We start from the raw sequence: 24,944 nt of genomic DNA, 5'->3' as shown, positions 1-24,944 counted from the left end.
CATTGCAGTACTTTTCTCTTCCAGACAACAGGCGAGGGTCTTGCTGGACAAAAGTCAAGGATGGACGCTGTGAAAACAACCTCCCCAAACTGACGCTCAAGGCCGAGTGTTGCTGCACCATTGGCAAAGCTTGGGGCTCACCATGCGAGATCTGCAAGCCAGAGGACTGTGACTGTCGTATTGGTTTCGCAAAGGTGTGTTTCTACATACTATTTGTTGTCAATGAAACTAATTTAATCATATCCATCTATCCAACTGCTTGCCAGCCTGAATCCAAGCTGGAGTTAAACTATTTAGCTCAGATATGAATGAGAAACATGTATAGCCAATGTTCTAATGTTTCCAGATGGACGGCAAGACCTGCCAAGACATCAATGAGTGTCTCCTCCACCCTGGCATCTGCCAAGGTGGTGGTGAGTGTGTCAACACTGACGGCTCTTTCACTTGCAACTGTCCCCCGGGGCTCACTCTGGACAACACCAAGACCAAGTGCCTTGACCTGCGAGAGGAAACTTGCTACCTGGAGTACAGGAGTGGATTGTGCAGCAAGCCTATGGATGTAACTTTCTCTCCATTTTTTGTTTTGTCATTTTATTTTGTACTTTAACATGACTGATAAATTTACAAAAAAAATGTATATTTCTAGGATGTCTGAGCTAGCTAAAAAAAACAATATTTCATGCTCTACAGATATGTCTATCAATCTACTTTGTAACCCATTCCTTTGACCTTCCTCTTGGGGATGGCCAAAACAGGGTGTTCCATTTGCTCCTATCCATACACTCTGTCCTTGGATACTCCAGTTCAAGATTTTTTCTGTCCCTTCTCTCTGGTGTTCTACCATCTTGTCTTCACATTTTACTGAGGGTTATTTTCTTGCACTCACAGCATCAATCTTTCTCCTGTATAGTTTCTTTGTCAGCTCATTCCTTCCCATTGTCTCCAGATGGCCAAAGCATCTGCAGGCACTGTGTTTAGCCCCTTTCTTTTTTTTTACAGCAGAGGAAACAGCTCAAGGGCAAAAAAAAGGAAACAGTAATGAAAAAGAAGCCCGCTACTCACTGCTCCTTTAAAAAGCATTCAGAGGAATGGCCAAAAGGTCAATTTTGGGAGGAGAGGCGTCCTGATACCCTCCTCTTTATTCTACTACACAGTTTGTTTCCTCTTCCTTGCTAGACTTGCCAAAGCTTCCACAAACACTTTCATTGTTCTCACCATCCATCTTGACACCACACTCACCTCATAAACCATCCATCTTGACACCACACTCACCTCATAAACCATCCATCTTGACACCACACACACTCACCTCATAAATAGCTTATCTCTACTGCCTGGATCCTGGATCTGGATTCATTCTGTCTTTGGACTACCTTGGTGATGTGTGCAGGGAGTGGCCACCATGTTTACACCCATTGAATCACAGCCTCTGTGGAAGCAAGAAACTCGTTGACAACAGCCAGCTAATTTAGCGATGATAAGTTGGTAATTTTGCCGCAGCGCTGTAAAATTAATTAAATCAAATAATTTTGTAAGGCAAATTATCTTTGTGGGGCCCTTTTATTATCAATTTGTAATTACTTTTTATTGGCTAGAAACATATCTCCATTGATCCATGTAATTATGTTATAGATATGCAGTTGTTCAATTATGATGACTTTTTTGAGGAACTTAATTCAATTGAATATTGAGGGACACCTGTACTGAACAATGGCATCATGAAAAGATTACTTAAATATATCATCTGGGTAATCTCTTTGATCTAATCTTAAGCTTTCAGTTTTCTCAGGGAAAGAATGTACAAAAACTTACATCAGCCCAAGAAAGGCTATGCTCAAAATGGTTGACCAGGGACGTATCCAGCATTTTCAAGTTTAGTTTTGTTTCTGTTTTAGGGACTCTTTAAGAAGTCAGCCTGCTGCTGCACGGTGGGCCGGGCATGGGGCGAGGGCTGCGAGGGCTGTCCACGGCCAGGCACTGACGCCTTTGATGAGCTTTGTCCCAAAAGTTACGGCTACGAAGGACGAAAGGACGTCAACGAGTGCATCACCTTTTCCGACATGTGTGAGAATGGTCGCTGCAGGAACTCCATCGGGTCATTCTCGTGTCGCTGCAACCAAGGCTATGCACTGGATGAGGATGGCGTTAAGTGCCTGGGTGAGGTTCCTCTTGTTTCAATGCTTCCTTATGCTGATGCAGCTTCAATTTTATTCATTTATTTGAATGGATGTTTATTCTGCCTTGTTCAGCAAAAAAGATTGAGGTAAGTTCATTGTATAATAAATTTTAAAGACACACTTCCTTTCATTTTTCAGATATTGATGAGTGTGGCATCATGCACGGCGTGTGCGGCAACGGCACCTGCCAGAACACGGCCGGCTCCTTCATGTGTGACTGTGACACGGGCTTTGAGTCCACCATGATGATGCAAGTTTGCATGGGTGAGTTCTGAAACATGCAAGCCCTTATGTTGTGCACACTGAATTTCTTATTTTACTAATTGTTAAACATAAAAATGTCTTGGTCTTTACTTGCAGACATCAACGAGTGTGAGAGAACACCCGGCCTCTGCAGGGGCGGCCGCTGCATCAACACGCCCGGCAGCTTCAGGTGAGTGCTGGGACGGGAGAGTAAATTGTCGGTTGATGTGGCGCTCCACTCTTCATGTTTTTTCCACTATTTCAGGAGTGGGTATAATTTTTTTATGGTCTCATTTTTATGATGACTTGCCTAGACATTGTCCCCTCCTGAACATGAGAAGTATTACTTCAATATGTATGGAACAGGAAAGCTATGAGTTTTCTCACTAACCCCACATGTATGTCTGTATGTATGTATGTACTGTTGGCCCTCGCCATACACCAATTCCACAATTCAATCTGCACTAACGGGTAATGTATCAAAAAAAATTCTCAGTAGAACAGTTTTGCACAAATCATCAATGCACGGTACACAAGCAAGCAAGCTTCTCCATCCAGTGAGAATGACCTCCTTGCACCAGCTGGCAGGTGGACTCTTCCGCACCACCCACACTGTAGTGCTCCTGGAGCTAGTCTTAGTTTTTTTATTGTATTTATCTATTTATTTATCTTTTTGTTGCTGCCCAAAGCACCAATAGGCTCTCTTTTGTGGCCTGGCTAGTGTTGCTCTATCATGTGCTTCTCAACCCTATATTGGCTGCTTGTGCTCTACCATGTCTGATAAACAACCTGCCTGCAACAACCTGCACCTCAGGCCTCTGGCAAGAATATCAGTATGCTGACACTAACTGAAAAAATAAAGACAGTTTACATCTTTGAGAGTGGAGTCAAGTTGGTCAGAGGTAGGAAGTAAATTTTGTCTGCATGAAGCTAGTGTACACTTTGGCAATCTTTTAATTTTTCATTTTATCCAAGTTTGTTGTTTTTAGGCCTTCATGCCAGGTACGTAAGGGATCAGGGGGGACCTTGGAATATGACCCTTTTGTATTACTGTTCAAACTCACCATAACTTCACTGAGCCCAAAATTCATCATGCACAACAGGCTCAGAAACCTACCGTTATTGTTGTGTTGGGTGAGGGCCAACAGTGTGTGTGTTTGTATGTCTTTATTTGTGTATGTATGTATGTAAGTATCAATCCTCTGTATGTGCTTTCTTGATCCATGGGCTGTGGCAAGGTGTATCCATAGATTAGCATTGTAATGGAAGCCTTCTTTAATTTCTTTTATCTTGGCACTGACTATGTCCTTTCTCTTCTTACCTCTTTGTTAATTTGTTGTGCCATTTGTAGCAACTGTGTTTGAATATCGACAAACAGGCTTGAAGCTGATCCATTATAATTTTGCACTTGGAATATTTTTGTAGCGTAAGATAGAAGTTGTCATTCTTTCCCAGGTGTGAGTGTCCACCGGGCCACGAGCTTTCCTCAGACCACCGCTCATGCAAGGACATTGATGAGTGTTCTCGTACTTCAGGAATCTGCTCCAACGGTGTGTGTGAGAACATGATGGGCACTTACCAGTGTATGTGCAATGATGGCTACCAGCAGACTGGCCAGAAGTCTCACTGTGAAGGTGGGTGCTGACTGATTGGTTTTCATTAGTATGATGAGTTTGATGATTATTATTGCTGTTAACGTTGACTACATTGATAGAAGGCAACATAATTTGGTGAAAACTAAGTATTTGCATTTTTATATAGTCGTGTTGTGCTCACATGCCAATGTATTTATACTTCACTAAGGCAATTTTACCATTTTGATTGGACATTTTTTCTTCATGAAAGAATCCATTTTCATATCAGAAAGTTTACATCGTGCATTCATGCTATGCTGTATCGGTTCACCTACACATAAGCTATACATTAATATAATATAATACTTAACTTGTTAAGATATAAGAGAAACTTGTCATCCAAGATTTTGGTTGCCTGTCTTTTTACAGACATTGATGAGTGCAGCCTCAATAATGGTGGCTGTGATGACGTCTGCATCAACACTCCGGGACTCTTCTCGTGTTCTTGCTCCACTGGGTACATGCTGCTGCTGGACGGCCGCTCATGTTCCGATGTGGACGAGTGCAAGGGTGAGCGTTCATGTTTGTATCATAATTTGAGTTGTGGTCTGAAGGACTGGAGTGGTGTGCTGATGCTTATGTGACTCGGTTCACTGGACAATGCTCAAGCTCTTGGACTTGATATCTGCATTAAGTGTATTCAGTGCCTGCTTGTCATGGAATTACTGATGGTGATGGTATGTCATCCAGCCTTCAAAAGCCTGGAGTGTCAGATTTAATTAAATATCTAAAAATTAATTATTTTACACACCAACCTCAGTAAAGTATTTCCAGTTGAATTTAACATTAAAAGAGCTATATGCAAGTTCACAAAAGAAACTCTGTATTTCATGAATGAAGCTAACAGTATATTAATCAAAATCAAAGTATTCTATCACAAAAAACACTTGCACCTCCTATTTCATAATCAGAAAATGCAGCCATCTGCGCTGGAGGCCAGTGCACCAACACTCCCGGGACGTACCTCTGCACATGTGAGGGCGGCCTTCTTCCCGACCCAGACGGTCCAGGCTGCTTGGGTGAGTTGACTGGTGATGTCTTGTGGTAAAAAACAAGGTATTAGGGTTCCACATTTTAATTCAGTGTCAATATAAACTACACATGATTGAAATTATTCTTATCTGCAGATGTGGACGAGTGTGAAATGAACCCCAACCTGTGTCAGAATGGCAAGTGTAGCAATGTTGCCGGGTCATTTGCTTGCCGCTGCGAAGACGGCTACAGTGTCAAATCTGAGCTTGGTCCAGGATGCACTGACGATGATGAGTGTTCCATGGGAACGTTCCGCTGTGACCCGAATGCTGAGTGCAGCAACATTGATGGCACCTATGAGTGTCATTGTAGAGACGGGTTCACAGGTGAGTTATTAATATGAAATCTATAATACTGTTATTCAAGAGTTTAGGGTGATGACATTGTTGTCTGTGGAGTGGCTGGAGGGGCGGCTCACAAAGCTCAGGGTAATGAGGGATGGAGCGATGGTGGTGAAGGAGCCAGCAGTGACACGTAAAAGTTGGAGTAGTAGTTCTTTTATTACACTTTAAAACTCCGCTGAAAAATGGATCAAGCTGTAACAAGTTTATTGATGTGTTTTACTAAATATCAAAAGTTTTTCTCAATTTTTTTTAAATTCACAGACCGTCTTCTTAAACCTTGCTTCTTTGTGCTGAGATGTGCTGATTGAATTATTTGTCATTAATTTTTTTCAGGAAATGGGAAAACTTGTCGGGATGTCAACGAGTGTCTCACCAACAACGGTGGCTGTCACCGCGACGCTCAGTGCATCAACACTGACGGCTCCTTCAAGTGTGTGTGTGATATCGGGTTCAGGGGCGACGGCTCCTTCTGTGAGGACATAGATGAGTGCACGCAGGACCCAACCCTGTGCGAGAATGGCCATTGCCTGAACCACCCAGGGACCTTCCAGTGTGACTGTGAGATGGGCTTCATGCACCCAGACCCCCCCAATGAACTGGACTGTGTTGATATAGACGAGTGTGAGATGTTCAACAACCTCTGTGTGTATGGCCAGTGTGAGAACATCTTTGGAATGTTTCGTTGTATCTGTGACACTGGCTACCACCTTGATGCGACGGGAGGTAATTGCACCGACATTGACGAGTGTGACAATCCAGACGTGTGCCAGTACGGAACGTGTATCAACCAGCAGGGAATCTACGAGTGCGAGTGTCCTCCAAACTATGAACTCATTGACTCGGGTGATGGCTGTATTGGTATGTACTTCCTGTAATTTTCTCTATCATCAGAAATGTGTATAAGGTCTTCACTGATCAAACCAAGAAAACTGCATCATCAGTATACCTCAGCTTATTTAGAGGTGCTTCATAAGCTTCCATTTCTCATGTTTGACACTCCTCCTGCATCATAACTTTCTTTTCCCATTACCACCTCAAGAGTGTCTCAGACCAACACTGTCTTCAACAGACCGCCGTGAAGGAGAGTGTTTCTTGGATGTCCTCAGTGTGAGAGAAAAGCACGGCATCTGCCACGATCCTCTTGGAGACCCTGTGACACGCTCCACCTGCTGCTGCTCCATTGGCAAGGCGTGGGGGCCCCGCTGCGAGGTGTGTCCAGCCGAAGACTCCGATGAATACCAGCAGCTGTGTCCTGGTGGCAAGGGATTCCGTCCAAACACAATCACTGTACGTTATGAGAAGAGTTTGCAGTGAAAAGTTTCTCTTGTAATATACAACTTTACCCATGCTAGAAATTTACATTCCTAAATGGAACTTTTCCATATAGCAAAACAACTTCATGCTTCATGTGTAAGATGTTTTGTCTTGAGTGATGATTAGATCAATACCCTCATCATTTTAACCCCTTCACTACGGTGATGCATGAGGCGCGTCATGGCTCACCCGAACAGCCATTCGGTGACGCACCTCACGCATCATCCCTCTGTGCTCAAGACTTGGAGGAACATGAGTCTCGGACTGGGTTACAGGAAGACCAGTGTGTCCTTGGAATGCCTCACTCACTCAAATCTTGGCTCCACCCTCTTTGGTCATCATTCAATCATAAAACAGTCTCATATTCCACAGGGCTGGTTTGGGCTCTTAAGACGAGCCTGAGACGAGGTGTTAGCTTTATAAGTATGGGCCCTGAGGTAGAGATGAGGGAGGTTGAGGAAGGTTGGGAGTTTATGGAGACATGTTTTCTGACAAGTGTCCTGATCCAATGCCACAGTTTTATTTCTCATTTTCTGGACTGAATCCTGTACTTGGGGACTTGAGTCTGATGTCATTCACTGTTGTTTTGAAGCTATTCTTTGGTGATGAGTTGGTTGGAAAGTTATGTGCCTCATGCACAGTGCTAGATTTTATATTCAGATAAGGACTTATTCATTATGTGGCTTGATTAGTCATACATATGTATATTTTTACTCTGTACCAAATATTGAATGTCATCATGAGAGTGAGTCATAGAGCAAAATGACAAGGACAATAAGCAAAGCAGACAAAATTATGCTAAGACAAAAATTAATTGTCGGCAACTGCATGAGTGAGAAGAACAGCAGCAAATTGAATCCCGTACTGAGCCGCTGAGCACGGTGCGCCCGTCCCAGAGTGAAGGGGTTAAAGATGGTGTGAGTACAGCTTTCCTTACATGCAAAGCAATTCTAATCCTTGATTATTTCAGGTAATTTTAGAGGACATTAAAGAATGTGAGGAAATGGAGAACCTTTGTGGGAATGGACGTTGTTCTAACACGTTTGGCTCCTTCATGTGTTCCTGTGACCGGGGCTACAGACTGAACGAGGCCGGCTCTCTCTGTGTAGGTTAGTCATTTTGGTACAGCCCTGTGACCATAGCGAAGGGGTTAAATAGTTTGTGGCATGAAGTGACTAGAAGGGACATATCACACTAGGATAGAAAAGGTTGAACTCACGTAAAGTACTTTTACTAAGCACACATTCCGTGATGGTAAAATGGTCTCTTGACTCGATGCTTGGATTACACTAATGTTAGTCGAGGTGGGGCAATCAAATTTTGATGTCTGCCCAAAACTCTATGAAAACTTTTCTCCATTCCTCCACATCAGACAATATTCACCATTTAAATACCTTTGTGGAAACTGGATATATATTGTTCCACTACAAGTGCTAAAATATTTAACCTGTCTTGTCCTTTCCTATTCATTTCAGATTTTGATGAATGTGCAGATCAAAGTAAATGCAAGAATGGTCGCTGCATCAACACCATTGGCGGCTATGAGTGTGAATGCCCTGACGGCTACACATTGCTTCCTAATGGGGCAGAGTGTATTGACATGAGAGAGGAGACTTGCTTCATGGAGTACAATGATGGGGTGTGCACCATGCCGATGAGGGCTTCAATCACAAGGATGAAGTGCTGCTGCTCCATGGGGGCCGCTTGGGGCTTCAACTGCGAGCCATGTCCAGCAAAGAACACAAGTAAGGCTCAAACATCCTTTTTTTTACAGTAAAGGAAGCAGCTCAAGGCCAAAAGTAAATGGGGAAAAAGTCTGCTAATCACTGCTCCTGTGAAAGAAAGTGCAGATGAGTGGCCAAAAGTGAGGTCAATTTCAGGTGGGTGCTCTTCCTTTGAAAGAGGTCAAGTCGTAGGCAGGAGGAAATACAGATGAAAGAAGGCTGTTTCAGAGTTTACCAGTGAAAGGGATGAAAGACTGAAGATGCTGTTTTATTTTTGCAAAAGGAATTTGAATAGTATATACATGAGCTTGAGTAGAAAGTCGTGTGCAGCAGGGCCACGAGAGGGTGGGGGGGTCATGCTGTTAGCAAGTTCAGAAGAGCAGTCAGCATGAAAATATTGATAGAAGATAAAAATAGATGCAACATTACGGCAGATTATAAGAGATAGAAGATTGTCAGTAAGAGGGAGTTGAGACGAAGAGCCTTAGACCCCACTCTGTCCAAGACAGCTGTGTGTGTGGAGCTCCCCAACATGAGATGCATACTCCATGCGAGGGCAGACAATGACCTTGTATATAGATACCATCTAGGAAGGGGGAAAGAACTGGCAGAGACGATACAGAACACTTAACCTCGAGGAAGCTGATTAAGTAAGAGAGGAGATATAAAGTTTCCAGTTAAGATTTTGAGTTATGGATAGACAGCTGAGTGTTATAGAAGAATAGGGGTGAGCGTTTGGAAGATTGTGTCAAGTGGACAGGTGAAGCAATTATAAGTTTTTGAGGTCCCATTCAGAAATGACATAAAGGTCTACAGTTAAGTGTTCTGGAGCCTCCAGTCTAGAGTCTTATCATTCCTGTTGAGATGGCCTTCTTTTGAAAGTTGAATAATGCAGAGTAGGGTCGGGTCATCAGCAAATGAGTGGACAGGACGGTTTGTTTTGGAAAGATCATCATTGAACAGAAAGAGAGTGGGAGATGGGACAGAGCCCTGCGGGACAACACTGTTAATAGGTTTTGGAGAAGAACAGTGACCGTCTAGCACTGCAGATAGATCGGCCAGAGAGGAAAGTGGAGGTAAGTAGAGGGAGGGATAGAATCCATAGAAGGGTAGTTTAGAAAGCAGATTTGTGCTAGACAGTCAAATGCTTGTCTTCATAATAATCACTAAAGAAACATGTAAGGTAATAATAATTAAAAGGAGAGAAATAATGAGATGCCTTTGTGGGAAGGGGGCCTGCATGGAGACTTGGCAGGAGGGACCCCCGGACTTTGCACTGTAGGGCGGGTGAGGCGACGCGATCCCCCCTGTGTATGCCCCCATTGATTGATTTGTGAGGCAGAGCAGAAGAAATAGCTGGAGATCTTAAATCCAAGATTGGTGTAAGGTAGTTGGTCATAAAGGCATCAAAGTCTTCATGAATGGTTCCTGGTAGCCTTGGAATGAGTAAATGTAACTCTGGTGTTACACGAGGAAGGAAGGAAGAATAGGAGCAGTGGAAACAAACGTGCTGTGGAGGAGCATCAACAAGGTGAGGAACAGTGTGGTGTGGAGGTGGTGCAGAACACAGTTATGGCAGCCAAATAGTGTGTTATGAATGCTTGGTCTAGCCTGCAAATAATGGTAAAATTGATGAGTTTCTTTGCTCCCAACAGTGCCCTACAGTGACCTGTGCTACACCGGCCGGCCAGGCGCTGGGCTGCCTGGCCTGCTTCCCAGCCGCCCAGGTGATTCCATTCCCGGAAGACCAGGCGAGTTTTACCCCCCCGGCCGCCCAGGTGACCCCATTCCTGGACGACCAGGAGAGTTTTACCCCCCAGGTCGCCCAGGTGACCCTATTCCTATTAGACCAGGTGACCCCATTCCTGGAAGACCAGGAGAGTTTTACCCCCCGGGCCGCCCAGGTGATCCCATTCCCGGAAGACCAGGGGAGTTCTATCCTGAAGGCCGCCCAGGTGACCCTATTCCCGGAAGACCAGGGGAGTTCTATCCTGAAGGCCGCCCAGGTGACCCCATTCCCGGAAGACCAGGGGAGTTCTATCCTGAAGGCCGCCCAGGTGATCCCATTCCCGGAAGACCAGGGGAGTTCTATCCTGAAGGCCGTCCAGGTGACCCTATTCCTGGAAGACCAGGCGAGTTTTACCCCCCAGGCCGTCCAGGTGACCCTATTCCTGGAAGACCAGGGGAGTTTTATCCTGAAGGCCGCCCAGGTGACCCTATTCCTGGAAGACCTGGCGAGTTTTATCCCCCAGGCCGTCCAGGTGATCCCATTCCTGGAAGACCGGGTGAATTTTACCCAGACCGGCCAGGTGAAGGTCCTGTAGGACCAGAAAGACCTGGTGACCACATCCCTGGATGGCCAGAAAGACCCGGTGAAAGAATCCCTGGACGACCTGATGATAGAAGACCAGGATACCCAGGTCCTGATGAAGCCTTCCCCCCCGATGGCAGGTACCCTCTTGCCCCTCAGCGGCCAGTTATTCCTCCAGGTGAAGTTGACCCTGGCAGAGTGTTCAACCCCATCACTGGTCTGCCGGAGGACCTGGACGAGTGTGAGTTGATGGGCCACATGATGTGCAAAAATGGCCGCTGCATCAACACCATGGGATCCTTCCGCTGCGAGTGCAACCCTGGCTTCCGCTACGATGAGCCAAGCCACACGTGTGTAGGTGAGGCAAACTTTGACTATTCTAGTTTACACTTCCCATGAAATAACCCATAAGAATGATGGCAATATTTGTGCGTCATAGGATAATTATTATTTTGATTCGTTAGTTAATTAAATCAAGTGTATCAACATATGAGTTTGTTTCAGACATCAATGAGTGTGATGAGCTGACACCTTGCCAAGGCCTAGCCAAATGTGAGAACACAGTGGGCAGTTACCGTTGCTCATGCCCCACAGGATACAGGATCAACAGACTCACCAATAACTGTGTTGGTAAGTGGTCTGGGATTGGAATGGTTGGGAGAAATGATGCCTCAATAAATCAAGTTCTGCACAGGCACTTGAACCCTTATAAGATAGTTTTTATCATACCCGAAAAATTGCTATACTGTGATGAAAAATTTCCTTCCAGATATCAATGAGTGTGAACAGGAAGGTGTGTGCCAGCGGGGAGTGTGTAACAACTTCCAAGGGAGCTTCCAGTGCATCTGTGACCCCGGCTACGTGCTGACCGCTGACCGCTCATCCTGCATTGACCTGGACGAGTGCACCCGCTCACCCAGCATCTGCAACAATGGCACCTGCATCAATTCTATGGGCTCCTACCAGTGCCAGTGCTTCAGAGGCTTCACCGTTGGTCCTAACCGGGACTGTATTGGTAAGGCAACATGATCTTTGTCTCTCTTTGTTTTTAATACTTTATCTCAATCATTGTGTTGTAAGTTTGTCTTGCCTCATTGTGACACTTTCTCCTACACGTATATACATATATTTTTTTTCTATTCATCACAACCTTTTGAAACTTCTGCAACATTCTCACATCATTCAGGTCTAAAAGACATAAAGGAGTCAGATTTTTTTGTCAAACAGTTTTGAAAATAGAAATCTACCGGACAGTTCCCTTAACCACAAAGGAAAATAACAATGCCATTAGCTGTGTCTAAAAGAAAAGAGGGTAATCATGTGTGTTTGAATAAAATTTTACATGTTCTACACAATGATATACTAGCAGCACCTGGGCGTGCTTTACCTTTACAGATGTGAATGAGTGCCTCATAAATGTGGGTCTGTGTGTCAACGGTCGGTGCCGCAACACTGAAGGCTCCTTTGTATGTGAGTGTGCCGACGGGTACACTCTCACGCCCGATGGTGAGCAGTGCAGGGACATCAATGAATGCTCTGAGGTGAGGCAGCTTATGTCTGGAGTCTGTATTAGCCTGGTTATTGATGGGCAGAGTTGGTTCTATCTTAGCAATGGGTTAACAATGAAGTTAGTGATTTTTTTTAGTGATTGCAAGCTAATTTATCATTATACCTTTATAATGTTTGTTGTCTGTAATAAAAACTGCTTGTTCTTGATGTTGGTCATCTTGTTGCTTCATCCAGCGGGAAGACGTCTGTCCTGCACCTGGCCGCTGCCAGAATCTGATGGGTTCCTTTATCTGTGACTGTCCTGAAGGCTTTACTCTATCTCGGGATGGAATGTCCTGCATAGGTACGTACTCTTATATTGAGTTCAATGGCAACCTGATTATCTGCAGCATTGTCTTTAACAGAAAATGGCAGGGCAGTGTTTATTGTTTGCATCATTGTTGCAGATGTGGATGAATGCAGAACAGTAGAGGACATCTGTGAGAATGGTGACTGCATCAACCAGCAGGGAACCTTCCAGTGTATCTGTCCCCCTGGCTTTGAGATCAGCCCAGATGGAACCAAGTGTGTTGACTACCGTCAGGAAGAATGTTACGAGACATATGAGCGGGGCGAGTTTTAACAGACTTTGTGTTTTAAGAGATAGTTGTTTGCAAATATAGTGATGAGTAACATTTTTAGCCGTTGAATCAACATATACATAAATAGGTTGCTATATATTTATCATTAGAATTATGTTCCGTGTTTGAAGGACAGGGGTCAAGCCTTGGCAAATAAGAAACTGTTTCAAGTCGTGAGAATTTTTTTTATTGAAAAAGAGTAAGTTACACAATCACACATCATCCAGTGTTACTTCAAATACTGACCCAAAAATATGGTCATACAACCTCACCACATTTTGTAGGAGCAACAAAGCAGCTTGGAGCATGCTAGTAAGATGGTGGCCCTCTCCACTACTTCATGAATCAGAGTAGAAAGGCACTTCTCTGTCAAGAATCATAGTAATGAACTTTAAGGACTTTATATTAACTCTGTAAGAAAAGTAATTGACGAATTGGACAGCCAACCTGTAACTGATGCCTGCACACCCTGGTGACAGCGATCAAGAACCCTGAGAAACTTACATTCTTCTCCATCCTACAGGCATCTGTCTGAATCCTCGGCCTGTGAGGATCTTGAAAAAAGAGTGTTGCTGTTCCTCTGGGGCTGCTTGGGGTATTAACTGTGACCGCTGCCCTCCTATCAGCTCACGTGAGTGCTGTCTATATATTCTCTGCCCTTTTTTTTTTCTTTTGTATTGACCTGTGTTGAGTTGTGCTCCTGTGTCTCCTTATGGAAAATCTAATCATATTGACAGCAGTGGTGCTTCCTCTTGAAAACATTCAAGATGTAGGTACGAGGATATACTGACAAAGGAAGGCTATTTCAGTTAACAAGCTAAGGGAATGCAAGAATGAAGAAGCTGGACTACACGTATGTACATAGGCTGCCTCACTATGGTATCATCATGGTTTGACACTCGGGGAACAAGCCCTTGCCACCCAGTCATTTCTTTACTGCCACTGTGTGCAACCTTGACTTTTTGAGTGTGTTTGTTAGCACCTGCATCTCTGAACAATTTGGTGACAAGGGAGAGTGCCCTGGTGGTGATACAGGTGGTCACCAGCACCTAGGGCCTTAATAAGGCTGGGAAAGCTAAAAGAAAAGGTGGGCAGGCACTGAAGGAGACCTCAGACATCATATAAGATGGCAGTGATGATCAGCAATGGTCTGTGCAAAACGCTGATATTCTTCTTGTGGAAGTCCAATCATGGAATATTTGGGGGGTCCAGCAAAACACGTATCCATGAAACTAGATAGTCAATCTTGGTTTACCATTGTTGTTTATTTCGAGTCTGAAGCTTCATACTTAACCTCACTGCTTATCATTTTACTCAGTAAACTAGTAGATAAAATGATTGTCTAACCCTCACATCTAGTCATTGCAATTTTTGAATTTTCAAAATCTCAACAATGCTTTTTATAAAATCCATAGTTTGTTATATAATGTTCCATTCCTTTTCCAATGACATTTATCTTTTTAATTTGTCAGCTGAGTTTGAGAAGCTGTGTCCCCTTGGTCCGGGCCGGTCAGAGTCTGGGGCAGATCTCAACGAGTGTGAGATTATGCCAGGCTCGTGTGAGGGGGGAGACTGCATTAACACCGACGGCTCCTTCCGTTGCGAGTGTCCCATGGGCTACGTACTTGACAGTTCTGGACGACGTTGTATTGGTAAGTTTAGGGAACATCTGTCGCTACCCTTGCCGTTATCTCACGCCGTTATCTCACACCAACATTTCCTTGGTGATTTGATTATATTTGTTGTCTTATTTTTAATTCAAGAACATTAAAGCCAAAGTCCTTTGGGATCTCATGCTGTGGTTAAAGTAAACACATTTCTCAGATGAGAATGAATGTGCTGTGGCCAATGTCTGTGGCAATGGAACATGCAGCAATGTAGAGGGAGGCTTTGACTGCTCTTGTCAGGATGGATTTGCTCCAGGACCAATGCAGGTAAGTAAATGTATTATGTTTGACTTAATCAAGTAGGGACACACAATCTATATTTACATGATGGCATTTGAATTTTTAGCATGTTCAGATCTTAATGATGCCAAACTACATGACCTTTTTCTTGCTGGAAGACTTGTGAGGATGTTGACGAGTGTGAGGAGCTGGGTCACCAGTGTGCCTTCCGCTGTCACAACATGGCTGGCACCTTCCGCTGCATCTGTCCCTATGGCTACACCCTAGCTCCCAACGGCCGCCACTGCCAAGACGTGAACGAATGCGACACACCAGCCAACAACTGCCGCTTCCTTTGCAAGAATCTCATTGGAACCTTCATGTGCATCTGCCCTGATGGCTACCAGCAGGTAACATTGTGCCAGCAGACTTTTTTTGTTTCTTCTTTTTTTTATTTATTTATTTTGCCCTGAGCTGCCTCTTTACTGTAAAAAAGCACTTCCTTGTGTGCTCTGATTGTTGTTAGTACCTTATTATTGTCAGTAGCATTTAATCCCAAGAGATGGAAGGGAGTTGAGACTTTATGAGACAGTTTTGGCAATAAATTTTTCACCTGCATGACAAAATTGCTCCAGACACACCTGAATGAAATAATTTGCTACTTGATGATAGTGTGTCAAGGCCCACAAGCCAATTACTGAGGTGTGAGGTGCTGCAGGTAGGTATGACGGACGACTGCAAGGACATCAATGAGTGCGCACTGAACCCTAACATATGCAAGAGTGGGCGCTGCGTCAACACCAAGGGCTCCTACCGCTGCAACTGTTATGACGGCTTTGTTGCCAGCAGAGATGGCAAGCAGTGCATCGACCAGAGGGAGGGATACTGCTTCAGGCAACTCATCAGTGGCATGTGCTCCACTACTGGTGACAGCCTAGTTAAGGTGCCTCTTACTTTCACTGGTATAAATAATTTCCATTATGATATATATATATATATATATATATATATATATATATATATATATATATATATATATATATATATATATATATATATATATATATATATATATATATATATTGTTATTCACTGATATAATTTTCACTTAAGGGATGTTTTAGAAACAAGTTGAAATAAGGGTGACTCAAGAATGTGGTATCTTTTAGGTGACTAAAGCGGACTGCTGCTGCACCATGGGCCTGGCCTGGGGCCCCATGTGTGAACACTGCCCACGCAGAGGCACTCCAGAGTATGATGAAATCTGTATGGAGGCTGGCTTCTCCATTGATGGCCTGGACATTGATGAGTGCCAGATGCCCAATCTCTGTCGCAATGGCAAGTGCATCAACACGATGGGCTCGTACCGGTGCATCTGTGACAAGGGTTACCAGCCAGACCACTCTGGCACCCGCTGCATTGACGTCAACGAATGCGAGCAAACACCATCTCCTTGCAAGTTCACGTGCCAGAACACGGAGGGATCATACCGCTGCTCCTGCCCCCGAGGATACACACTAAATCCTGATGGCATTACCTGCCGGGATCTCGATGAGTGTGCCACAGGCCAGCACACCTGTGAGAATGAGTGTGTTAACACCCAAGGCTCGTACAAGTGCACATGTGCCCAAGGATTCAATGAAGTTGGGGAGCAGTGTATTGGTAAGTTGGTGAATGCTACTGCTCGTGAATTATTTGTTGTCTATAAATTCCTAAGATACAAATTAGTTAAAGAAAATACTGTAAAAATTCAGTTTCCAAACTATCTATTTTATATTTATATGTAAACTTTTACAATCTATATCACCTAATGCATGATCTCTCTAGTTTCCTCAACCATCACACAGGAACAACAGGCAAGTGTCAGCACCCTCAAAGACAGTTACACCAGTGCTCCTTCAGTTTGCAGCAGTTAGGGGACACAGACTCCTGTGAAAAGTGAATTTCAACAAATGTCTGTCATGCCCCACAATAAGAGCCTCTAGACTTGCAAAATACAACTGAGAGCAATTTTAGACATAATTGCACCTAATAAAACACTTCCATTACCCAGAAGCAGCACAAAATACCACCATTCATCAGCTGTAAATTACAGTACCATAAACTGTAGTGTGATTCATAAACTTCTTACAAATATGTACGATTGTACGAAGTCATTAAAATTTTGTTTCACTGTTGGGTACTCACCACGAAGTCTGTCATTTTCTTTTTCAACTTCAGGTGCTTAAGCATATCATAACATGCAATTTATTTACTACTAAATGCTTCTTTCTGTAAGAATCAGATAATGAAGATATGATATGACCTGCAAACTTAAGCTTATGTTTGGGGGTTTAAGGGTCGCCTCATATGGTGAAAAACATGGTAAATGCTTCTTATAGATTACCTCAGGGCTTGCATGGCATTATTGCTGAGCTGTTGGTGGCTCCTGATCAGCCTGAACTTCTCATCTGACTGGTGATGGACTGGCCGAGGTCAGGGGGTGAGATGGTGTGTGGAGGCAGATGGTGTCCACTGTACTTGTAAAATCCCTTCCATTGTCAGACATCAACGAGTGCCTGGAGCAAACTGGCTTGTGTGGGCCTCTGGGAACCTGCCTCAACACCCACGGAAGCTTCAGGTGCATGTGTCCGAGAGGCTACCAGGTGGATCCATCAGGGACGATGTGCATAGACTCGGATGACTGTCTTGATGGATCCTGCGACATGGGCTGTGAGGTAATTTGTTTTTAGTAATATTTTCCAACCACAGGATTAGTTAGGAATGGGTGACTGCATGAAAGTTCTCTCTATACAGCCGTCCCTCAAATAGTACGGTTTCCAATAGTTTGGTTTTGGTTTTATGTGGATTTTCTAAGAAGATTTTTAAGGATTTTTAAATATCCCAATGAGCAGGAAATATAAAAATCCTAAAAGATCTTCTATGACAATCAGTATAAAACATAAACCGTACTATTTGAGGGATGACTGTATTGGTATTTTTCCTTTGTTGAAGAACTGTGATCATTACCTGAAAGCAGAAATCTGAAATAATAATGACTGGTTTGGACATAAGAAATAACTGCATGATGTAATGTAACAAAATCTCTCATAATTTATTTTCAGGATGGGTTCCGTCGTCACCAGTACTACAACCAGTGTGTGGATGATGACGAGTGTTCCCAGGCATCTTTGTGCGGCCCGGCCGATTGCCAAAACACGCTTGGCTCCTACAAGTGTGGCTGCCCTAATGGTTACTCCTTCAACTTTGATCTCCTTATCTGTATTCAGGTGTGTGGACAGGGTTCCTTCTGTCGGCTTTAAAGCTTTCCTTATCATACAATCTCATCTCCATAAATGCTCCTGAAATACATTTGTGTGAAATATAACAAAAATCTTGAGACATGTGCTCTATTAAGTAATACCTCTAGAATGCAGATAATAGGTAGCTCAGACATAATTTCATAACCTTACCAGGTGGATGACAGCTGCATATCGAGTCCCTGTGCTTACGGTTGTAATGCTCTTGGGGACGACAGCATAGCATGTGGCTGCCCTTCAGGGTTCTCCAGGATTGGCTCAGTAAGAACCCTCATCAAGTTCATTCCCTGCAAAACTTGAGACAAATATATTGTTTACCGTCAGTTAATACTAGTGACAACAGAAGTGCATTTATATACCTTAACATTCTCCTAAGATGACCAAAACAGTTATAAAAAAATATCATCCATTTTGTTCTTCCCAGGGCCACTGCATGTCCACCCTCAACCCCCCTGTTAGCGGGTTCCAGAATAGTCAGTATGGCGGTGCAGGAGGTGGTGGACAATATGGTGGTGGTGGTGGTTTTGATGGGCAGGGTCAGGGCGTGTTCCCCGGTGGTGGCGTCGGTGGCCAGGGAGGATATGGTGGTGGTGGATTTGGTGGTGGCAGGGGACCAGGATTTGGTGGTGGTGTGGGCAGTGGTGGCGTTGGAGGAACAGGGCCAGGCTTTGCAGGTGGCAGGACAGGGTTTCCAGGTGGTGGTGCTGGGGGAGTAGGACCAGGAGGGTTTGGAAGAGGTGGTGGTTTTGGTGGTGGTGGTGGTGTTAATGGTGGTGGTTTTGGTGGTGGTGGTGGTGGTTTTGGTGGTGGTGATGGGTTTTCAGGGGGTGGATTGCAAGGTGGATACATTGGTGGAGGAGGTGGACCAGGACAAGTTGGGTTGGGAGGTGGTGGAATTGGTGGTGAAGTTGGTGGTGGCAGAGTTGGTGGAGTTGGTGGTGGCAGATATGGTGGTGGAGTTGGTGGAGGCAGAGTTGGTGGAGGAACCAATGGAGGTGGAGGTCTTTATGGCACGACTAGTATAGGGGGTGGTGCTGGTGAGGCTGGAGGTGTTGGTGGTGCCGGAGGGGTGTATGGGGAAGGTTATGGCTATGGATACGGTGCCTCACAATATGACTTGGGTGGAGTGCCGACCTTCCCCATTGGACAGCAAGACCCTCATGGCAGCAATGAAAATATAATATCAACCGAGGGATGCTTCTCCTGTAAGGTAAGATATTTGCTGTAATTTGACCGACATGAAAATAAGTGAGATAGTAACATGTTCACCGCACCAAAAATGTACCTCACCCCTAAACTAAATGAATGTCTGACAGTTCAACGGGCAGGGAGCTCCCTCAGGCAGACGAAGGCGCTCAGTCATAGATGAGATTGTCAGCCCAATATTGCTGGCACATGTCTCATCCAACTTTACAGACAAGGAGGTAGTGCTGGTGCATGCACATAACCAAACTCACAAGGTAAGTCGTCCACTTCTCATAAACGTATCTTACTTCATACAAATACACTGAATTTTGTGTATTGAATGCAATACTTCCATAGAAAATAACTAACAGGTGCAGTAGCTGAAGTACAAGACCTCACTAAACCCATGTTACTTGAAGCACAACAGTATATATTGGTCACATAAAGCTAGATATTACACTTCTAAATCACTTACCACATACACAGGTGGTGAGAAGAAGCTTGGAGACAGAGTTTAAACGGCAGGAGAGCATATCCCAGAGGGCAGCAAAGAATCCCATCGTCCTGAAGGTTTCTCTCGACCAGACAAGACACAGGACGAGACTGATCAAACTGAAGCCAGCCATTACCTACCTTCAGGTGAGTGCCAACCCTCAGCCTTGGGAACCTATAAGGGACTGAAGGATAACAATGATTAGATTTATTTGTGAGCACCTAATTTGTCAAGAGGGGAAAAGATGAACTCCCCTGAAATATTCCGGAATACAAGATGTTATTTTAAGCTAAATGTCCAAACATGGTACCTGGAAAGTGTAGCACAGTCATGCAGTAGAGAAAAAAATCCATTAAGAAATTAGCAGACAAGGATGCTAAATGTTCTACACATCATCAAGACTATTTTCCTCCTTTGCAGAACAATGTGAAGTATGAAATAGTGAAGGGCAATGAGGAGGATGTTTTTGAGATGCGGTCACACCACCACCACGGCACCACCACCCTTCACTTCCACCGCCGCCTTCATCATCCAGAAACATTTGATATAGAAATCACAGGCCGTCCCCTTGACTACTCCAACATCAGTGACGAGGCACACAGTGAACTGGACATGAATCTTAGAATTATTGTGACACACTGAGGTCAGAAAACAACAAGGGGAATGTCATCATATTTCACAGTGAAGAGTGTCTCAAGAGACTAGTGTGTGTGTGTGTGTGTGTGTGTGTGTGTGTGTGTGTGTGTGTGTGTGTGTGTGTGTGTGTTGGGGGCAATGCCAGTTAAAAATTACATGATGGTTACTTTTCCATAATTTATTTCACCTACTTAGAGCTGGAGGGATGAAAATGTGCTCTCAGAAAAGTGATATTTCCTGCTCAGTCTGCCACCACTGGCCTGACACTCATAGAACCTAGGCACCAACACCAGGCTAAGGGAACTCCATCTCTCATGAATGCAAGTTTTTATGCCTCTCTCCGCCAAGATGTACCATTCTCATAGCTTCATAAACATTTTATTTCCTAGAAGAACAGACATACTATATTTGAATGTTCCTTTAATAAAAATTCCTCACATAATAGCTGTTTAGTCACACAATTACTGGGGTCCACTACTTTGCTTTCCGACTACTTTGTTACTCTATGTACATTGAAGTGTACTTACTAGATATTAGGAAGTCCCTCCCAGTTAGCTGACATCATGCAACGTGCAAAGCTAGAAAAAAAATGCAGTTTGGTGAGATTTAAGAGACTCTTCCATTGTGGTGATATTTATGAAGGTGCTAATTTTACTTGGCTTTGCTTGAACTCATATATGTATGTGTACCTAAGGGACCAATAGTTTTAAAGTAATGGATCACTGAGGGAATGTGGTGTTGATATTTTGCAAGGGTTGCATTCTTTTACTTCCACAATATAAATGCATTACGTATTTTGTCATGCAAGTTAATACAAGAGAATGACACTTATGATCTTGTCAAGAACCATTTAATATCTGCTCAGTGATATTACCCTACCATTCCCCATCACACTCTTCCACCAAATTTGGCACAGAACACACACAAAAAAATGCAGATAAATCATGAGTCTTCTTAATAGTAGAACCGTTATTCACAATCACATGCTTCTAATGTATTTTAGATAATGTAAATAAGTTAGACAATTTATATGCAGTATCTGTATATGAGTTGTATAACTTTTAAGGTTCATACAAGTTCTCTCATCCTTGTCTCTGAACACATTCACTCGCTCTCTGCATGGGAACACGCGAAGGCTGCCTGACCGAGCCCAAAGAGTCCAGGTTCAGCAGCGTGGTGTGTGGTGGGTGTGGTGCTTCATGGTGTCCATCTCCTGAAACAATGCATGTACCTTCCTGAGCACTAAATATGGCTAAACTCTATCAACCATTTTGAAACAGTGTACGAACAAGCTAAATGGAATTAATATACCACTTCTATTGTAATATTCCTGTATAAAACCAAACAGCAAGGTTTAATCACGTTTTTCTGAATAAATAATATAAAAAAAAAACTGAAATGCTGACTCTTCAAAAATAAAGTTTCAAAACTCACCACACAGGAAGAGTATTTGTAAGCAGGTCATGTAGTGCCCAGGTTGGTACTGACATTGTTCATTCTCACTGCCAAAAGGACACCGTCTCTGCAAGAAAACATAAGATAACTCACCTAGGTTTAAGTGACTGTAGTGAAGGCTATGTAGGGAGAAAACTCGCCCTTAACTCGTCCATGGTCTAATGCTTTAGCTCTTTTTGCAGGGCTTTAATACCGGAGCTTTCTGATGGATGCAAGAAAAGAAGGTACACATTCTGTTCTTTACAAAATATCATTGAGGGATAACCACGTGATCTTGTGGCAGGTTGCTGAAACTATAGTGAATCTAATTTTGTTATTGAGCTAATAGTTAAACAAAAAATAGCTATATGTATGACAAAAGTGTTACTTCATAATTTTCTTGTAATTTCTGCATATAAAAAATGATCTTGTAAACTTGTATAAAAATTATGTAAAGATGGGTTTAATGTGGGACCAAGAGTTTTTATGAAAATACTGTAAAGAAGGGTTCAATGTGGGACCAAGAGCTGCAGGATTTCCTGGCACAAATACACACTGTTTTTTAGGGAACTGCTTCTATGTGGTAGTGGAGACCCCTGCCTCCTCCTCTCCTTACTGCTGGCTCTTCTCTTAGACACATCACACATTCCAATATGTAATGATTATGGTGATTCAATTAATGATACCAAATACAAATCTTCCAAGTTTGTTTCACATCATGCATGGCCATCATTTTGAAAGCTTCAGAAAAAATAAATGAATGACAATCACATGCAATATTGTATTACCATTTGGGTGTCTATGGCCAATAAAAAACTGATAACTTCGGTGTATGACATGACGTCAAAGCTTTAACTGAAGAGTGGCATCTCCAGTGATGTACTCTGGCCTGTTTATTAGGTATGTATTGTGCCAATTTTCAGTTCATCAAGAACAGCTTTGTGTGAATTTGTTTGCTGTATTAGATGTTAGGTAAATTTAATAGTAGATTATTTATAATGATTGTTACAACTACACCCCCCTTTAATCAATAAGAGGCTGTTTAGTAATTCAGACTATTCATCTTCAGTAATATTTGCAATTTGAACACTGCCTTATTAGATTTACTCTCCACTTTACCTTCAATTGTTATACTAATGTTTCCTGAGTGTGATATCATCTAATTCTGACATTTTTTACTTCATTATTTAAGCGTCCTTCCAGCATACACTCTGAGTCCTTCCAGACACCTTCCTCTCACTTTGTGTGTGTGTGTGTGTGTGTGTTCTCTGCCTCCTTCCTTTGATCCACTCATTAATCCTTCAACTTGAGTCAACACTTTTAGACACTTAGTAGTGGTCATGTTTGCTGACCCCAAGAACTGCTTGTAAAAACTTTTCATAATAAATCTCTCTCAAGATGCATGTTTTATTTATCACAATTTAAAAATAAAAATGATCACTGCTTGAGCCAGTCTTTTTACTTATGGCACTGAAAACAAATTACTGAAAAGAACCAACTAAGCTGCCATATTCCCAAGCAAGTGCAATTCTGTGGTTAGATTTGTCCACAGTACTCCAGGCGTAGCATCGGCCTAGCCAAACATTACCTTCACAGGTAAGCTTTATCTTAGTCTGCTCTCTAATATGATTGTCGTCATCATCTCATCGATGCCTGTTCCTAGGAGCTCCCACCAGGGGATGGCCACAGCAGAAGAGTTTCCATCTCTCTCTATTCAGGCACTCCCTCCTTGCCTGCTCAAAGTTTCCCACTGATCTTTCCCCCTCTACTTAACGTACTCCTGTACCTTGTCTCTCCATTTCACTGGAGGTCGTCCTCTAACATTCCCTCCCTCTGTCTCACTCACATACACCCTCCTGGTCATCTTACTCTCCTCCATTCACTCCACGTGACCAAACCACTTTAAAGTCTGTCGCTTTACTTCCCTTCACCCATGTGACCCATTCCAGAAATCTCATACACCCTTTCATTACTCATTCCATCCACTCTACTCACACCACAAACACTCCTCAAATAACTCATTTCCACTGCCTGCACTCTAGACCTCTGACTTTCATTCCAGGCCCATGTTTCACTTGCATATGTGAGGGTTGGTGCTATTACTGTATTTCTCAAATCCCTCTTTACCTCCATGCTCACACTTCTGCCATTCATGATACATCGCGAAGACCCTCCCACCTTTCTTCCTTGCAATGCCCTTTCTCTTGCCTCTCCTTCTGTACCACCATGCTTGCACAACTGATCCAAGGTACTTAAACTCATTTTGTATTCATTTTGTATTCTTTTTCACATTCAATTCTCTCTCTCTCTCTCTCTCTCTCTCTCTCTCTCTGTGATATGTTTGGTATTTATTATTGTGAGTGTTACGAGTCCATGCGTTGTGTGAGAATGTGGAGTATATGTGGATCAATGTGGATCAGCTGTAATATATGTTCTGTACTTATTCCACTGGCCTTCTCTCTCTCTCTCTCTCTCTCTCTCTCTCTCTCTCTCTCTCTCTCTCTCTCTCTCTGTGATATGTTTGGTATTTATTATTGTGAGTGTTACGAGTACAATGCGTTGTGTAAGAATGTGGAGTATATGTGGATCAATGTGGATCAGCTGTAACATATGTTCTGTACTTATTCCACTGGCCTTCAACCTCCAATGGGAAAGAATGCAGGGCTCAAAACAACCTTGGAAATAACCAAAACTTTAAACACCTCAAAACACTGAAGCAAAGAACATAAGAACATAAAAACATGGGGAAACAGCAAGAGGCCAGGTTATCAAAAGGCGTCTGTGTTGCCCCACGTTCCCACCACACACCTGAAACTCAACTCACCTGTTAGCTGGTATCTCCTGCTCCTGCTCTCCTTCCCGTCAGTGACTCAGCAGCTTCCTATCACCCAGTACCCGTGAAACACTGAGCCGCTGCCGCCCTTACCCCGAGCCCCCGCCGCCATGACAGGTCAGGTACTCAGCCGCTTATATTTCCCGACTTCCTGCCCCAAAACCGTCTTCTGGGCTCCAATAACGAAATGCATTTATAATTATCGTTAAAAGAGTTAGATTCTGATGTTTCTTGGCAATAGTTAGGCGTCAGAAACCGGTAAATACTATG

At 43.4% G+C, this 24,944-nt stretch overlaps 1 protein-coding gene across 33 annotated transcripts in view; it reads left to right on the top strand.

The window, feature by feature from the left end:
- The window catches only part of LOC126987003 (fibrillin-2-like), a 79,069-nt gene extending 55,829 nt beyond the window's left edge, over positions 1 to 23,240 (top strand). For 2 of the 33 annotated variants that reach the window (XM_050843601.1, XM_050843634.1), the window contains 32 exons: positions 25 to 194; positions 347 to 559; positions 1,896 to 2,157; positions 2,316 to 2,441; positions 2,538 to 2,610; positions 3,876 to 4,054; positions 4,424 to 4,564; positions 4,966 to 5,073; positions 5,182 to 5,412; positions 5,764 to 6,288; positions 6,500 to 6,717; positions 7,715 to 7,853; positions 8,220 to 8,489; positions 10,124 to 11,137; positions 11,284 to 11,409; positions 11,549 to 11,794; positions 12,175 to 12,320; positions 12,523 to 12,631; positions 12,735 to 12,899; positions 13,432 to 13,539; positions 14,381 to 14,560; positions 14,733 to 14,842; positions 14,974 to 15,204; positions 15,513 to 15,737; positions 15,964 to 16,456; positions 17,339 to 17,511; positions 17,899 to 18,063; positions 18,250 to 18,354; positions 18,518 to 19,303; positions 19,410 to 19,553; positions 19,765 to 19,917; positions 20,192 to 23,240. In XM_050843601.1, coding sequence (XP_050699558.1) covers positions 25 to 194; positions 347 to 559; positions 1,896 to 2,157; positions 2,316 to 2,441; positions 2,538 to 2,610; positions 3,876 to 4,054; positions 4,424 to 4,564; positions 4,966 to 5,073; positions 5,182 to 5,412; positions 5,764 to 6,288; positions 6,500 to 6,717; positions 7,715 to 7,853; positions 8,220 to 8,489; positions 10,124 to 11,137; positions 11,284 to 11,409; positions 11,549 to 11,794; positions 12,175 to 12,320; positions 12,523 to 12,631; positions 12,735 to 12,899; positions 13,432 to 13,539; positions 14,381 to 14,560; positions 14,733 to 14,842; positions 14,974 to 15,204; positions 15,513 to 15,737; positions 15,964 to 16,456; positions 17,339 to 17,511; positions 17,899 to 18,063; positions 18,250 to 18,354; positions 18,518 to 19,303; positions 19,410 to 19,553; positions 19,765 to 19,917; positions 20,192 to 20,413 — 7,556 coding nt within the window. In that variant the 3' untranslated portion in view covers positions 20,414 to 23,240. The remainder of the gene's footprint in view (positions 1 to 24; positions 195 to 346; positions 560 to 1,895; positions 2,158 to 2,315; positions 2,442 to 2,537; positions 2,611 to 3,875; positions 4,055 to 4,423; positions 4,565 to 4,965; positions 5,074 to 5,181; positions 5,413 to 5,763; positions 6,289 to 6,499; positions 6,718 to 7,714; positions 7,854 to 8,219; positions 8,490 to 10,123; positions 11,138 to 11,283; positions 11,410 to 11,548; positions 11,795 to 12,174; positions 12,321 to 12,522; positions 12,632 to 12,734; positions 12,900 to 13,431; positions 13,540 to 14,380; positions 14,561 to 14,732; positions 14,843 to 14,973; positions 15,205 to 15,512; positions 15,738 to 15,963; positions 16,457 to 17,338; positions 17,512 to 17,898; positions 18,064 to 18,249; positions 18,355 to 18,517; positions 19,304 to 19,409; positions 19,554 to 19,764; positions 19,918 to 20,191) is intronic. The other 31 variants (XM_050843614.1, XM_050843624.1, XM_050843609.1 and 28 more) reach the window with 31 other exon arrangements.
- The last annotated feature ends 1,704 nt before the right edge of the window (positions 23,241 to 24,944 follow it).

This window comes from Eriocheir sinensis, chromosome 63 (assembly GCF_024679095.1).
Source record: "Eriocheir sinensis breed Jianghai 21 chromosome 63, ASM2467909v1, whole genome shotgun sequence".
In the NCBI taxonomy this organism is placed as follows: domain Eukaryota; kingdom Metazoa; phylum Arthropoda; class Malacostraca; order Decapoda; family Varunidae; genus Eriocheir; species Eriocheir sinensis.
This window is presented reverse-complemented; position numbering and strand designations above follow the sequence as displayed.